The sequence below is a fragment of the Pongo pygmaeus genome, chromosome 2 (assembly GCF_028885625.2).
Source record: "Pongo pygmaeus isolate AG05252 chromosome 2, NHGRI_mPonPyg2-v2.0_pri, whole genome shotgun sequence".
NCBI lineage: Eukaryota > Metazoa > Chordata > Mammalia > Primates > Hominidae > Pongo > Pongo pygmaeus.
The window spans coordinates 64,532,367-64,547,997 of record NC_085930.1 but is presented as its reverse complement, the minus strand read 5'-3'; the positions used below and the strand labels follow the sequence as shown (position 1 = coordinate 64,547,997).

The following is a 15,631-nucleotide window of genomic DNA, read 5'->3' as shown; positions in this document are numbered from 1 at the left end:
GTAGGCAAGGGATGGGAACCAAGCGGACAGAGCCTGGCAGGACAGTCAGAACTAGAGGCAGAAGCCTGGGCCTGTTCCTACTGCTCCTTGGGGTGGCAGGGGGAGCCGGGTTACACGACAAACAGGCAGCGGCAAGGCAAGGATGCACATTTTCCCCAAATACAGGCCTGTCCACGGCCCCGGGCTGCAGTCATCCCCTCAGCTGCCACAGAGGGGAATGCATCCCCCCCACAACACTTACCCCTCAAATAAACTTCCTAGCCCAACTCCAAACACGCCACACCCCTGCTCAGGCACCATCCATGCCTCCCCACTGCCTACAGGAGAGGGCTGACTTCTTTTTCGTTCTCTTAAAGAATTTTAGCAAAACTATACCCCCCAACATTTAAAGTCGACATCTATAACTTCATCCTGTTTAATGTTATACTTTCATTAATAGGAACTAGAAAATATTAAACATTGTGGCTGGGCATGATGGCTCACGCCTGTAATCCCAGCACTTTGGGAGGCTGAGGTGGGCGGATCGCCCGAGGTCAGGAGTTTGCAGCCTGGCTAACATGGTGAAATCCTGTCTCTACTAAAAATACAAAAATTAGCCGGCGTGGTGGCGGGCACCTGCAATCCCAGCTACTCAGGAGGCTGAGGCAGAGAATTGCTTGAAGCTGGGAGGCGGAGGTTGCAGTGAGCCGAGATCTTGCCATTGCACGCTAGCCAGGGTGAAAACAGTGAGACTCCGTCTCAAAAAAAAAAAAAAAAAAAAAAAAAAATACAATAAGGGCTAACTGTAATTGGAAAATGTTATGATACAACTTGATGAAATAGCTCTCAATTATCAAATTAACTCACTCAGAATCTGAAGTTATGTGAACCTTTATTGAGTGAGTTGTATCCATTTTGTATTTCCAAATATGGGAACCCTAACAGAGGCCAGTCACAGAGTTGATATCGCTGGCTTCTGCTCCCCAGCTGTTGTGAATTCAGAGCATCTCAGCCCAGCTGAGCTGCCCCCAGGTGATGCTCCAAGATGAGGAATGACTCAGGTATCCCACAGCAGGACCTCTGGCCTCTCTGGGGGCCCAGGAGCTTTGAATGCCCAGGGCAACAGGGCAATATGCCATAACTCCATTGTAAACGGGTGAGAAGGTGAACCCAGGCTGCTGCCCGGAAATCCTCACCGCTTAAGACTGTCCCTGCAGGAGCCTAGAAGTTTCTGACCTTGCCTCCAATTGCCCCTCCCCCACACCATGAGATGCCCCTTGTTCCAGCCCCATTCCAACTTCACCCCCTCCCAGAGCCTCCTCTACCCCATCAACTGGGCGCAGTCTCTTCTCCAAGGCTCCAGCACCTTCCATTCTGTGAAGGTCCTTTGAGCCTGGGCTGTCTCCCTCGCTGCCCCACACAGAGGAGCCCCACCTGACTCAGAGCTCTGCCCCTTCCCAGCCCACCCCCAGGACGCTGCCAGCACATAACGTGAGCTAATGAATGGCAGTGGAATAAATACATGGGCAGGCAGGCATCAGGAGCAGATGCCAACGTCCCTAGGAGGTGATAATGGCAACTCAACTCTCTGGGCTTGGAGACAAATTTATCCACCAGGCAGCCAACAGTAATCGGCCTCCAGCTCAGATGCCTAAGAAACAGCTCTTAATAATTTTCCTTTAGTTTAGAATTTGAGCCTTAATTCCCCTCCCACATTCTGGCTAGAACTGCCATTTCAGTCGTTCCTTAAAACTTAACAAAGGGATGGCTGGGCGTGGTGGCTCAGGCCCGTAATCCCACCACATTGGGAGGCCGAGGCAGGCAGATCATGAGCTCAGATCGAGACCATCCTGACTAACACGGTGAAACCCTGTCTCTTCTAAAAATACAAAAAATTAGCCGGGCGTGGTGGTGGGCAACTGTAGTCCCAGCTACTCGGGAGGCTGAGGCAGGAGAATGGTGTGAACCCGGGAGGCAGAGCTTGCAGTGAGCTGAGATCACGCCACTGCACTCCAGCCTGGGCGACAGAGGAGACTCCGTCTCAAAAACAAACAAATGAAAAACAAAAACAAAACAAAAAACATTTCCAGGATGCAGGAATGCACATGTGAGCATGCACAAAGACACACAGAGAAACAGAGAACAAGAGTTCACTTTTGGCCAGACTTAAGAATTCTAGAGAAAAAGCAATCTATATGATATACTATATTTTAGTGCTAAATGGTGTTAAAAACCTTTTCTGGCAACCATTAGAGATAGAGAGGCGCTTGGTTAGCTTGGGAGCAGAAAGCTGAACTGTGTGGCATCACCTGGTTTTGTCAACACGCCTTCTTGGGCACAGTCACTTGCCGGCAAGATCTGGCTGCGTCCAGATGCACTTGCATTTGCCAACCTGAATGTGCTTGAAAATGATGCTCACCCTTTGGGGAGAATAAAGCTCAGACCTCCAGCTCTGCCAGGCCCCAGAGTATCATAGATGGGTAAAGGGAAGAAATCATCACCATCAGAGAGAAATCTCAGCAATGATCACACCTTCTTAAAAAATCACATAGAGCTTTATTAAATAAACCAAGTAGAAAGGCTCCTATTTACATCCAGGTTGTCAGTTTGAGCTCAAGTAATATGCAAGGCACAATTCTTCCTTTCTCCAGCTTTAGAAAAATCAACCACATGGCCCAGCCCTGAAGGACTGAAGGGAGCTTGTGCGGGATCCCGTCATCCTGGACTCTCCACACAGGGTCCACGCATGGATGGCCATGGGCATGAGTCTCTGGATCTCCCTGAGGGTGGCCCAGCCTCGGACTGGAGCACAGGGGCCTGTGATCTGAGAATCTCAGATCCAGAATCAGGAGCTGGGAAGAGAGGACTTTTCCAAGGGTCTCCTCCCCCAGCCCCTGGGGAGTCCCTTCTGGATGGGCAGGCCCTGGGCTGGTGGCCGCCCTCCATCATTGGCCCAGGCTGGGCTCTAGGGCTTGCTGGGAAGCTGCCTGGGGCCCTGCGCCTGATGAGCTGCCATGAAAGTGGCCGCCTCTCACACTGGCAGGCGGTGGCTCAGATCTGCTGAGGTTCTGGAGTGGCACAGGAACAGGAGGAGCAAATGACACTGGGTCTTTGTGCTGAGGCAGGACACAGCGGCTTTCCGAAACACACACAGAAAATACGACTCCTGCTGCCATCTCAAGGACATTTTCCTAAGGACAGTCCTGGTGTCCTGATGGAGTGAGAGGGATCACACTTGGGATGTCCCAGCAGGGCCTAAGCCAAGTCCACCAGATGTCTCAACAGCTTATGAAACAAAAACAGAGGACTGAAGTCTGTTCACAGTGGCCCGTGGTCGGGCAGCAGCCCTGGGTGAGCTCCCGTGTTCTCCAGCCTCTCGCTCACCCACGGCTTGACTATCCTGGCCTCCAGGTGCTGGTTCCTGAGGCTTCCCTTGCGGCAGTGGGGCAGATACAGGAACACTCACATCCCATTGCTCCCCAAAAGTCCTAGCAGCAGCCAGACTAGGGGAAAAGTAAGTTTTCACAGGGGGAAAAACCCCACCAAAAAATCCCCTAAAGTAACTGGACAATCCTTTCCCTGAGACCACTACAGTAACATCACCTACAGACAAGTTCTAAAGAGCACTTCTAACTGTTCAAAGTCTTGAGAAGGGAGAGATTTTAGCAACGCTAGGAAAATAAAAATGCAACAGCACATTGTCCAGAAACCCTAGACAACCATGCAAAAAGGAATGAGCCAAAAAGTCTTAGCTTTGTAAGACTTGAAAAAAACACACATTTAAAACTCCTACATAAAAGAATGAGCTAATGGGCAGAGCCGAAACTACAGCTCTGTATGAACAGAGATGGCAGTGAAGCTGGCCTGGGGCCAGGGCACTCGTCTGGAGGGGCTTGTTCCAGTGTGAATGCAGCAGGGATGTTCCATCTTGGGGGGGCACAAAGCTTGGCTGAGACCCATCCTCCGGGAACCTTCACGTGGCCTAGTGGGAGGCATAGGCTGGGCTCCACAGCCCTGAGGGAGGGCTGGCTTTGCGAGCAGGAGGCAGTGCATTGGGAGATGTGGGTGATGAGGCAGCGAAATCTAGGGTGGGAAGAGAGACAATGTGAGCAGCAGAGCCAGGGAGAGCGGCGTGCTCCTCAGTTACACCCAGCATTCAGCAGGCGTCTGCCTCGCCCAGGACACTCTCATAGTGATGCCCCGAGGCCTCCCCGGCCAGCAGAGGGAAGTCCACGGGCACCTGCTGAGCTGGCCTCATTCACACAGAGAGGCCTGGGATGCCACCCTAACACCCAGGAGCGCAGAGCCTTCCGGGGAGAACATGTCTCAAGTTTCAGGACCGCAGCAGCATCTGTCCAGGGGGCATGAGGCAGGGAGGCCCCGTGCATCTGATTGCAACGCAGCCTCGGGCAAGAGGGCCAGAGGAACAAAGACCCCGAGGGGAGCAGCGATTCTGCAGTGGTCCGGAGACCTTGCAGAGATCCAGGTGCGGCTCCCAAAACCCAGGGAGGAGCACGCTGAGAGAGGCAGCTAGAAAGGGCAGGCACCTGCTGCCAGAGCAGCTGCAGAAGGCAGCAGAGCCGCAAGGAGGCCGAGCACCCGTGGCCTCCCCTGGGTACCACTTCGCAGGTGGAGAAGTCGTCAGGCAGAAGGCAAGGGTGTGTGGGCTCTCCTTACCCCGGAAAGTACTTCTACTCACACAACTGGGTCTTCTTTCAAAAAAATTCAGGGACCCCCCTGAAGCCGGTCCATGGGCCCCCATGTCAGCAGACACGAGCTCAAGGACTCTTTGTGTAGGGGAGAGAACCCTCAAATGGGAATCAGGAGACATGAAAGGGCCTTCGCGTACAGCAGTACAGGCTGGGCACTGCATTGTTTGAGAGAGAAACTGCATTCACACAGTGAGGTGCTCCCTGGAGCTATGCAGGGTCACCAGGGCTTCGGGGTGACAAGAGAGACAGTTGGACCATTGAAATAAACGACTCTGCCCATTCTTCTAGGAAATTTCTCATAAGAAGTACCCAGAATCTCCATCTGTGAATCAGCTCGTCCAACCCCAGCTTAGAGCCTTCTGAGGCAGCCTCAGCAAGTGGGCATCTGGTCCTAGCATGCACTCCTGCCTAGACAGAGCTCCTTGCTGCCCATATCTCCACCCAGCATGGCTCTACCTGGGGAAAGCTCTTGCTGAACCAGGACTGGCAGCCCCTCTGCCCTGACCCTCCTGGCTCCCACATCTGTCCTCTGGGCCTCAGGCTCCTTTGGCCCAGGCAAGGGCCTGTTGAGACTTAGGGTTCAGGAGCCTTGACCCCTCCCCCAGGGCTCTTCTCTTTCTCAGCAGCTCTGCCTGGTTGTGCCTGCAGGGGGGCTACTCACAGTGGGGGCTGTGCCCAGGGCTGGCTTGAGGCGTGAGGACTGCAGGCACAGCAAGATCCCGGGGCGTGCAGACAGTGTGGTAGGCTGCAAGAGCACATGGTTGGTTAGAGCAGGTCGGGGCAGGGGAACAGACCCAGAGATACATGCAGCCTCCTCACCTATGATCATGACCGCCGTCCCAGCCAACAGGGCAAAGAGCGTGAAGAACATGACCTGGTAGGAATCCAGAAAGTGCTGAAAGAGGCTGGCTCCATCTGCGATCAATGGGAAGATGAGTTACTAAAACCACCAGGCCCACTGTGGTGTCCCATCATGTTCCTGCATTACTGTACGTCTACAGGGCAGTCCACAGGTCCCTCTTAGATGTAAGGATGGTGGTCTCAGAGGGCCAGGCCAGCTGCTGGAGGCCCGGGCCCACAGCTGTTCTTGGTACCCTGGCACTTCTTCTCCTGGCGCAGGCTGCTGAGCAGACGAGGGGCACAGCCCCTGTGGCTGCCATGTTGAGAACAGATGGGAAAGCTGGGGAACTAAAGCCTGCATCATGGCCCCCAATGAGCAGTGATCACTGTGAGGGACATTCTGCATTTCTGACTCCTCCATTTCTTACACCTCAGGTTTCTACTGATAGCCAGGACCACTCCTGCCTGTCCCTCCCCATCCTGGTCTGTCCCACATGATGTCGTTCCGCGACTCACAAGGACCAGGCCCACGGCGATCCATCACAAAAGCCACTGTCACTGGGATGGCAATGGCTTGGTTGGTCACAGGGCTGGAGAAGGTCAGGGTAGTGGACAGAGGCCCTTGGCTGCCGGCTGCAGGGTCCGAGACGCCAACCGTGTATGTGATGAAGCTGGGCCACCCAAGAGACTTCTCCTTTGTGAATGCCAGCACGGCCGGGGACCCGGATTTCACCTGGAAGAGACATCAGAGCTGGGGGTGCACATTCTGCAGAGTGGAGGGACCACTGAGTGGGGCCTCAGGACCCCGAGGCGGGAGGGCTGCTCTGCATGGCCCATCTCTGGAAGCACCCCCGCTTCAGCCTGACATGCTGGGCTTCCCTCCTGGGTCCCAAGGGTACAGGTGGGGACCCCTGCCCAGGTAACACCTCATGGGCCGGTAATTACACCTGGGCACTGCTCACGGACGGCATGTAGTCTGCAGAGTCCGGAAGCCCTGTCCATACTCAGGGTGTTTTTTGAGAGAAGGACAAATCAATATGAATGTCAGAATCAAATTCAAGCTCATTTAATTCTAATCAACTGCTGCTTACAAAAAGGCTAAACTAGGCCGGGCGCAGTGGCTCACGCCTGTAATCTCAACACTTTGGGAGGCTGAGGCGGACGGATCATGAGGTCAGGAGATTGAGACCTTCCTGGCTAACACGGTGAGATCCTGTCTGTATTAAAAATACAAAAAATTAGCCGGATGTGGTGGCAGGTGCTTGTAGTCCCAGCTACTCAGGACGCTGAGGTGGGAGAACGTCATGAACCTGGGAGGTGGAGACTGCAGTGAGCCAAGATAGTGCCACTGCACTCCAACCTGGGCGACAGAGTGAGACTCCGTCTCAAAAAAAAAAAAAAAAAAAACAACATACTTTGGGAGGCCAAAGCGGGCGGATCACAAGGTCAGGAGATCGAGACCATCCTCACTAACACGGTGAAACCCTGTCTCTACTAAAAATAGAAAAAAAAAAAATTAGCCAGGTGTGGTGGCGGGCACCTATAGTCCCAGCTACTTAGGAGGCTGAGGTAGGAGAATGGTGTGAACCTGGGAGGTGGAGCTTGCAGTGAGCCGAGATTGCGCCACTGCACTCCAGCCTGGGCGACAAAGCGAGACTCTGTCTCAAAAAAAAAAAAAAAAACTAAACCAACACGAAGTATTACCAAGCACCAGCTATCCAAGGCAGCAGCCCGAGCTCTGCTCATGGCTGGTCTCCAGCAACCGCCAGTGGGCCGGCCCTCCTCCCTCATCAGCGATGCTGGGCATTCCCCGCCTCTGCGGGAGAACACGCGTTCACGCTGGCTGCAGCAAAGCAGGAGGAGGAGCAGGCGGAAATGCCGAGGAACTCCTTGGTTCTCTCAACCCAGAACTCTTCCCAGCCTGCCAGGCTCTGGGCCTGAGGGATCATTCACCCCCCAATCCCACCCCGCGACTTAGTCATGGGGGAAGTGAGGCCTGGAGAGAGGGGACTTGTCCCAGCAGGGATTAGGGCTTTTCTCCCTGCTCCGTGGCGGATGCTCCTGCACTGAATTCTGCCATGCCACGCACCACACGTTCACTGGCACCTTTTCTGGGTTCTCAGTGCTGTCCCCACCAGCTTAACTTGTAGCTGGGGAAGACCAGCAGAAGTCAGAACAATTAATACAATCACGCAGCCTGAGAGACAACAATAGTGCTACAGAAGAAGAAAAGAGTACTTCAATTTAAAAATTCTAATTGTAAATATAAATTTTAAAGAGAGCTGGCCCAGGACATCCACACCACATTCCCTCTTCCTCCAGGGCCTTCCTGATGCCCCTGACTCCGGCCTGGCCTGAGGCAAGCAGATGCCACTCACCTCCAAGTTCTCCAGAACCTCCGGGGCACCAAAGACCCTGACCTCGGAGCTGGTGTAGTGGTTGCTCAAAAGGATTTCAGCCTGGTCAGCGAAGAGACCTGGGCTGAAGGGCACCTCGGCTCCCACCTGCTCTGTGGAGAAGTGGCTGCTGGAGAGGGAGGCAGTGACCACCAGAGCTGTCTTCTTCATGCTCAGGTGCTTCCGCTGCTTGTCCGTCAGCCTGTGCATTGTGATCGAGCAGAAGTACTGGCCTGCGGAGACAAGGATGTATTGTCTTGTCCCCTCTCCTGCCCGTGCGCTGATGTCATTTCTTCTCCCTGCTTCTCTAACCAGGGGACTCTTATGCATCCTCCAGAGCCCAGGTGAGAAGTCACCTCCTCCAGGAGTCCTCCTGGGAATCCCCTATAAAGGTCTTGGCCAAGCTAGGATACCCTCTGTGACCAGTAATCCTCCCAAGTCCCCCTGGCGTCAATCCCCAGGCTGGGCTCCTGACAATCTCTGCCCTCCGGACAGACGGCCATGATGAGCTGGGCACGTGGAAGCCGCAAGATGCCCAGAAGACAGAGACTGTCTCCAAGTCCCTTTCACTTTCAAATCCTTGCAGTTACCCAGAGCAGCGTCAAACTGTGGCTCCACGGTGAACACATCTTGAGATGGGAAATCAAAGATGGCCGGCTTGAACTGGGACTGGCAGCTGATGAGGGTCTCTGGGTGCAAGGCCTGGATGACTTCCCTCTGGGTGGGGGTGCACTCGCCTAGAGAGCGGGGAGACAAGAGGGTGTGGGCCAGGCCTGATGGCCACCACACAGAATTCCACCAGGCCTGCACAGGCTGGCTGGGCTGCAAATGCCACCTGCCCCTGCATGTCTTCCAGCAGGGCCCCAGGGCGGCTCAAAGCTTTGAGATGCAGCCAGGATTGGTAAGGCTAAGGACATATCATATGGAAGAGGACGCCATCAGCATCACAGGGAGCTTCAAGTCAGAATTTCAGCATTTGTTCCAGACCTTGCATCCAGGGGCACGGCAGACGGGCCAGGCCCACTAATGCCTGTCTTCTGTCCCTGTCAGCAGGGGAAATGGCAATTTACTTCTGCACATTCAGAGGGCACTAGTTCTCCACTAACATCTGAGCAGCATTTAGGCAATGGCACAGTGCTATCCACTTGCGCTGAGGAAGGAGCAGAGGCTGCCATGATGGAACAGAGCTGCCTCGTTAATCAGGACGAAAAGGGCGGTGCTTCACTCTGCCAGTGAGGTGGTTTAAGAAAACAGCCCTGTTGACTTACTTATTTCTGGCAGCCGCTGTTCAGGGCTGTCATGGGCAGGGGATGGGGTTCAACATTCTATGCATGACCTGGGAGAGGTCATTACAAAAATTAAAACCAGAGACGAGTCCTGCTAATTCATTAGTTTCTGGGATTCGTGGTGGGAAATTGTGGCTTTCTTTGCTAGGGTGCCCTCAGGCTGAAGTCACATTTCCAGTGCAGAACAGGCACCTTCTGGGAGCTGGGCTCCATTATGAAGAGTCCTTTCACTGGCTAAGCTTTTGGAGGACTCCAATTTCAGAAACGCTGGAAGGAGTGGACGAGTGGGGGCTAAATGCCCTCTCTGGAGTTGGTGTGAGTGTGAATAGGAGAAGCAGACAAACTCCATCCAGAGGACACAGGAAGCCACCTCCCTGCTCCCAGGTACTCTGAAGACCGCCCAAGCCCCTCATTAAGTACCTCTCAGGTTAGAGCTTCTGTCTCCCACGGCAACAATCACTTTGGAGGCTGTAGCCTCCTGGAAGCTGGTCTGGATGGGGTGGAGGTGACGGGCCATGATCCTCTGAGGGACGCCAACCACGACCTAGAGAGGGAGCCAAGGAAGCTTCATGGAGCGCAGCCTGTGTCCCAGTCCATGCTGGGCGTTTCCACAACCTCACCCTGCAGTCTGTGACACAGTGTCACCCATTTCACAGGTGGCAACACTGAGGCTCAAAGCCTAAACGCCTTGCTAGAATGTGGCAGAGAGGGGGTTTGAGCCCAGTCTGGTCAGACTTCACAGCCCAGTTCTCCCATTGAACAAGCTGCTTCCCCCAGCAGCCGACTAGACGCTGAGCAGCGGGCCTGAATTCATTAATCGATCTGGGTGGGCTGAGGATTTTGGCTCTTGAGACAGCCATGATCACTTCTCTGTAGTACAGCACCACCCCCACCCAGAATCCAGTCTGCCCAGATTTTCCCAGCTGTTCCCCCTGTGCCCATCCTGTACCTGGCCACATCCAAACAGCCCCAGGCTGGAGACCTCCCTGCACTCCCTTGGCTAGGACACCCTCCCATCTTCTCTGCAGAGCCCAGCCTCATCTACCCTTCAGGCCCAAGGCCACTTCCTGCAGCTGAAGGCCCCCCTCCCTCTCTCAGCAGGCACCAGCGCTCCCTGTCTCCAGGAGGTCTGATTTCTACCAGTAGGTGAACTTCAGAGCAGGGATGCGATCGAAGTCCCTGCAGCTCCCAGGGATGTGGCCCATGCAGAGCTGTAGGTGACCAGGCATCACTGTCAAACTCACGGGGCCTCTGCTCAGGGCTCACCACCATCCACCTCTAGGGACTGACAGAGACTGTGTCCCACTCTCTAGCCTGGGACCCCCCAACCCTGGCTCTCCTCTCCCCTTCCTCCCTGTCCACCCTCAGAGAGTGCCCAAGGCCTCCTGGCCCCTCTCCTGCCTGCACTCCTGGAGTGCCCGTGCACTCCCACCCACTCCCAGGGCTTCAGAGGCCACTTCTGGGCTGAGACCCCCACCCTGTCCAGCCTTCCTCACAGTGCTCCTGCCGCACCCGCCCAGCTGTGCCCCCTGCCTCACCTGGGAGAGCTGTGACATCTCTAGCTCCCCGGCCCAGGCTCCTCACCTCCCTGCAGGCCTACCTACCTCTGTGTGCCCCTCTCAGCAAAGGACCAGTAGCAGCCTGGTCACCCCAAGCCCTTCCTCCCCTCCAGCTCCACTTCTAGATGCACGGAGCTCTAATGTGCCTCCCTCCCTCCCGTCTCTCCCAAACCTGCCTTTAGATTCTGCCCCACCCAGTGATCCCAGCTGAGGGCCTGGCCTCAGTCTCTGGCCAGTTACCCTGTAGTTACTGCTCTCTCGAGCTCCTCCAGGCACCAGGTAACCTCTGCAAACACAGCCTTGGTCTATAGCACTGTTTAAAAAACTCCACTGAGTGTGGCATAAGCTTCTACCCCTTCACCCTGAAACAGCAGCAGCAGCAGCTAATTTCTGCTAAGCACTGGCTATGAGCTGAGCACCACCCTAGGGGCTTCCTACTTGCTAACTCACTGAATCCTCGCAACGCTATCATCCCCATTATACAGGCAAGAAAACCGGGACATAGCGAGACTCAATGATTGCTCAGTCGTAGCCTCGCAGTGGCCAAGCTGGGATTTGACCTAGACCGTCTGGCTCTAGATGCCCCACCCTCAACCTGCACCAAACTGCCTGGAATCCAGTGCATTTTCTGATCTGATCAAAGCCAGACCATGCTTCTCCCACACCCTCTGTTCCAGCCCCCAGGCTCTGCCCTTGAACCCTACACACCTTTGTCCATGCCACCGCATCCCCTGACCAGAGGCTCTTTCCAGCAGAGCACAGCTGTATTGTCACAGGATGCCTCTGTCTGCAACTGGCTCGCCCAAACTGCAGAGCCGCAGCACTAAATATGCAAACTATTAGGTTAAACTGCTAGGTTCCATAAAGCACATGCTGCCTCTAAAAATGAGATGCATTTGGATCTCAGCCAGACTTGGCCCACTGATTCATTCTCAACTGGAGATGAATGGGAGAGCAGGTTTTGTCGCCTCCAGACTCAAAAGGTGACTTGCACTGGGAGTCTTAACCTTGCAGGTGACAGGGAAGCACCGGCTCCCAGGAAGTGCCCACTCCGGGGTTGCCAGACCCAAGCCCATGGGAGCTGGAATCCACCCTACAAGGCTGCCTGTCCTCATCACACCCTCTTGAACATGGGGAGACTGAGGCCTGGAAAAAAAAGGGAGCTTGTCCCCATGTCAGAGTCAGCAAGTGGCCAGTCCCAGACTCATGACTCCCAGACGCCAACCCCTCAGATGGCTTTTCCCCAAAAGGAAAAGTCTTCATAATCCTCCCAGAAGGTCAGGCCCGCCTCACAGGCCACTGAGCCACATGTGCCTCCGGCTGCTTACAGCCCACCTCCTTGTAGGTCCTCAGGTGCCCAGCGACCTCGTAGTAAACTGTCACGGATCCCACGGCCCGGGCCACAGCCACACCCGTCTTGGGGTCGATGTGGAGGATGCTGTTGGCCGAGGAGCTCCAGGTTCCCGAGAGGCCTGGAGAGGAAGCACGGGTGTCAGCCCCCTTCCCATAGCTGGACACTCCAGTCAAAGCCCAGCTCACCTGGATGACAGGCCAGCTTCCTCGCTAGCTGCCGCTACCCCCCATGGGGGCTCACTCAGCAGCCTCAGGAGACAGCCACGCTGCCTGCCCCAGTGCCGGTCACGCTCCTGGCTCCAGCCACCTGGAGCCATCAGCTCTCCTACCCTGCTGCACCCACCCTCTACGGGGCTGTGGCACCTGCTCTCCCTGACCGACAACTCCCTGCCTGGAATCTCCGGACCATCCTGGCATGAAGCTTTAGCTGACTCCTGCCCAGGAATGGTCTGGTGCTGCTGCCAGGCCCTGCCCTCTGTAGCTCCTTCCCCAAAGCACAGCCCCTCCCCATCCCTTCGTTGCCTTATCCATTCCTTTTTACCAAACAGACAGCAGGTGTGAGGCTCAGAGCTTTCACCACATACACATCTGAGTTAAAAGCCAATCACATTATATAATAAATACAATTAAACGACTCAACCATAATCTATTTATGGCAAATTATACTTGTTTTTCCTTAAAGGTAGTATTTCATCTCCTTTTAAAACGAATTTAGTAAGGTTAAAAAAAAAGGTGGAGACAATTTGAAAATAAAAGCTAAGTAAATAATTGTACACGTGTTCCACAGATGTACTACAGGTCACCTGGGCATGGCTGAAATTTGGAAGCCCCTGATTTAGCCCAGTGTCCTTCTTTGCTTAAGTCTCCCAGCCTGTGCTGTCCACTATGGCGGCCACTTCCCACAGAATTCACTAAAATGGTGAATTCAGTTCCTCAGCAGCAGCGGAGATCTGTGTGTCTCCTGGCTAGAGGAACTGCATGAGACTGTGCAGAGGCAGGATGCCCCACAGGAGCAGGGGACCCCCCCACCGACTTGGCAGAGCTGTTCCAGAAAAGGGCTGGCAAATGCTTTCTGTGAAGGTCGGACATAAGCATTTGGGCTACGCAGCCCATACGATCTCTGCTATGGCCACACAATCTGGCAGTGGTAGAGTGACAACAGCCACTGACCATACATAATGCACGGCACAGCTGAGTGCCAACAAAAACTTACTTGCAGAAAACAGGCACAGGCTGGATCTGGTCTCCGGGCAGCAGTTTTGGAGCACTGCTCCTGAGTATCCTGCAGGTCTGCCTGTAGGCTCCCGTGACTGGCGCCGAGCCCCTGCCCAGGTAGCCCCCACCCAGCTTTGCAAGCGTCTGTGACTCCACAGGTTCCCTTGCTCAGGATCTATCTTACCTTCCAGGCTGGTCAGAACAGTGGCCAGACAGAGCACGTCCCCCACCACCACGGCCCCCGACAGCTCTGGGGAGATGGCCTGTAGGACAGGCAGGGGCACGAAGTCCGAGAGGCCCGGGTGCTCTGCATCCCACACACGGAGCAGTGTCAGGCCCACGCTGACTGTGCGGACAATGCAGGTGTTGTTGGTGGGGCCCTTCCCAATCTGCACAAAGTCGTCTCTAGGCACAGGAGAGAAAGGAGGGCTCTCAGTCTTGGGAAAGAAGCTTCCAACTCCCAGAGGGAGAAACGTAGTCCAGGTCCCTCTGCTGAGCAAAGCATTCAACTGACTGAGGTCCCAGGTGTGGTCCCAACTCGAGGTTACCAAGCAGTGGCCCCAGATGAGGGACCACTGTAGGCAGGTGGCACAGGCTTGACCTCCTCACTTGTCATCCCAGAAAGCACACACAGCTCACAGCCAAGCAGTGGCAGCAGCATCATTCCTGCATTCCAGAAAGGAAGCTGAGGCCCCGAGGGGAAAGAGATCCAGAGTGCTTCCTCACACCCTTCCCACCAGGGAACTGGACATGCCAGAAAGGGAAGGCTGCCCTTACTATGCAACCTGACTGCAGAAGCAGCCTCTGCCCCTTTCCTCCTCTGAAAAATGGGGATCATCACGTGACCGTGATGCAGGCCTGACATGAGCACTACATGAGGTCAGCAGTGGGGAGGCACCTGCCACAGGGCAGGTGCTCAGTCAGTGTTGGCAATGGCAGCTTTGGTGCAGAAGTGTGGACTGTGTGGGGTGACAGTTTGGGTTAGGGATCGTGGCTGCATCCTTGCCTCCACCACACCTTCTGACCCTGAGTGCTGACTAGGTCTCTATCAGGTGCTCCTGCCACAAGAAGGCCAGAATGACCTGCAGTGCAGCCAAAGGGCTGGGAGAACTGGGCTCCATTTCCTCCAGGACATGCCCTAAACTGATGCACGGCAATTCTGTGCGCACACACAGAGTGCCATGGTTTGCCAGTGGTCCTCATGACCACTCCCTCAGCGGAAGGAAAGCCCTGGAACCTAGGCCATATTGCCCAACGTGAGAGGTGTGGAAACAGATTTTTGGATGGTGACCTGCTCACAGGGCCCACAAAGGGCAGAGCTGGGGCTAGAACCAGGCCTGACTCTAAACCCCAGTTCTTTCCATAAGGCAACACCCCTGACACCTGTCTTTTAATGCATTCAGCAACAGGGAAACACAACTGTGGAAGGACCTGTGGGCAGCCGAAGCCGAAGGGCCAATTTCCTGTGCCTTGGGGAGCACTCCCTGGAGCTGCCCCACACCCTGTTTCCTCCTTTGGGGGCTGATGCCTGTCTGTCTTCCTCTGAGCTGGTCTGCATCCCCTGAGAGCAGTGGTGCTTCCTCGTGGCCCTGCATGGTGCAGCATGCTCACATCTCTTGGAAACTGAAGTAATACACATCTTCCTTCAACAGCAGCAGCCTTTCTGTGTTATCCCCAGTTGTCTCTACCAGGTACCAGACAGGACTTCATAGGAGAAATGACCCTTGCCCACATCCTACCTGTTAGTGGCAAAGTTGAGGACCGAATTGTGGGCATGGAAGACATCTCCAGAGTTGTCGTGGAAGTGGACAGTGAAGATCACAGTCATTCCCAAAGGCACAGCCACCAGGGCCTCCTTGTTCTGGGTGTGCAGGACAGGGCTCATGGAAACCCTCAGGTAGGAAACAGGGGATACCTAAGGGACAACATACAGTTATGATGAGGATTCAGTGACAGGGACTGGCCTCCAGGAAAACCCACCTCCCAAGGAGGGGACGCCTGCCCCCAGCAAGATCCACCTCAGGAACAATGCAGGGCTGGACTTAGGGGTCCTGAGAGGAGTAAAGGCCACACTCCCCAGAGTGTCCCAACCTAGTGACAAGGTTCTTACTTCCCAACACAGCAGACTGGCCTCTCTATGAGAAAACCCACCCAGGAGTGTCCCAATCCATGACTCGGATAAATGAGATCACTATTTACATTGCAAGAGGGTCCCCTGGGCTGCAAATGTCCAGTTTCTTCAGAGAACCTGGCTCTTGAGGCATTTAAAGAAACGATGTCCTCCTCGATCG

General features: G+C 54.8%; 1 protein-coding gene across 1 annotated transcript in view; it reads right to left on the bottom strand.

The window, feature by feature from the left end:
- Nucleotides 1–2,512: 2,512 nt before the first annotated feature.
- Nucleotides 2,513–15,631, bottom strand: part of NUP210 (nucleoporin 210) — a 106,249-nt gene continuing 93,130 nt past the window's right edge. Inside the window, exons 31-40 of the mRNA XM_054480320.2 lie at nt 15,080–15,255; nt 13,525–13,745; nt 12,108–12,244; nt 9,634–9,757; nt 8,518–8,664; nt 7,910–8,160; nt 6,048–6,264; nt 5,511–5,606; nt 5,353–5,436; nt 2,513–4,062 (exon numbers count right to left, since the gene is read on the bottom strand). Of these exons, the coding sequence (XP_054336295.1) occupies nt 3,962–4,062; nt 5,353–5,436; nt 5,511–5,606; nt 6,048–6,264; nt 7,910–8,160; nt 8,518–8,664; nt 9,634–9,757; nt 12,108–12,244; nt 13,525–13,745; nt 15,080–15,255 (1,554 nt within the window). The 3' untranslated portion in view covers nt 2,513–3,961. The remainder of the gene's footprint in view (nt 4,063–5,352; nt 5,437–5,510; nt 5,607–6,047; nt 6,265–7,909; nt 8,161–8,517; nt 8,665–9,633; nt 9,758–12,107; nt 12,245–13,524; nt 13,746–15,079; nt 15,256–15,631) is intronic.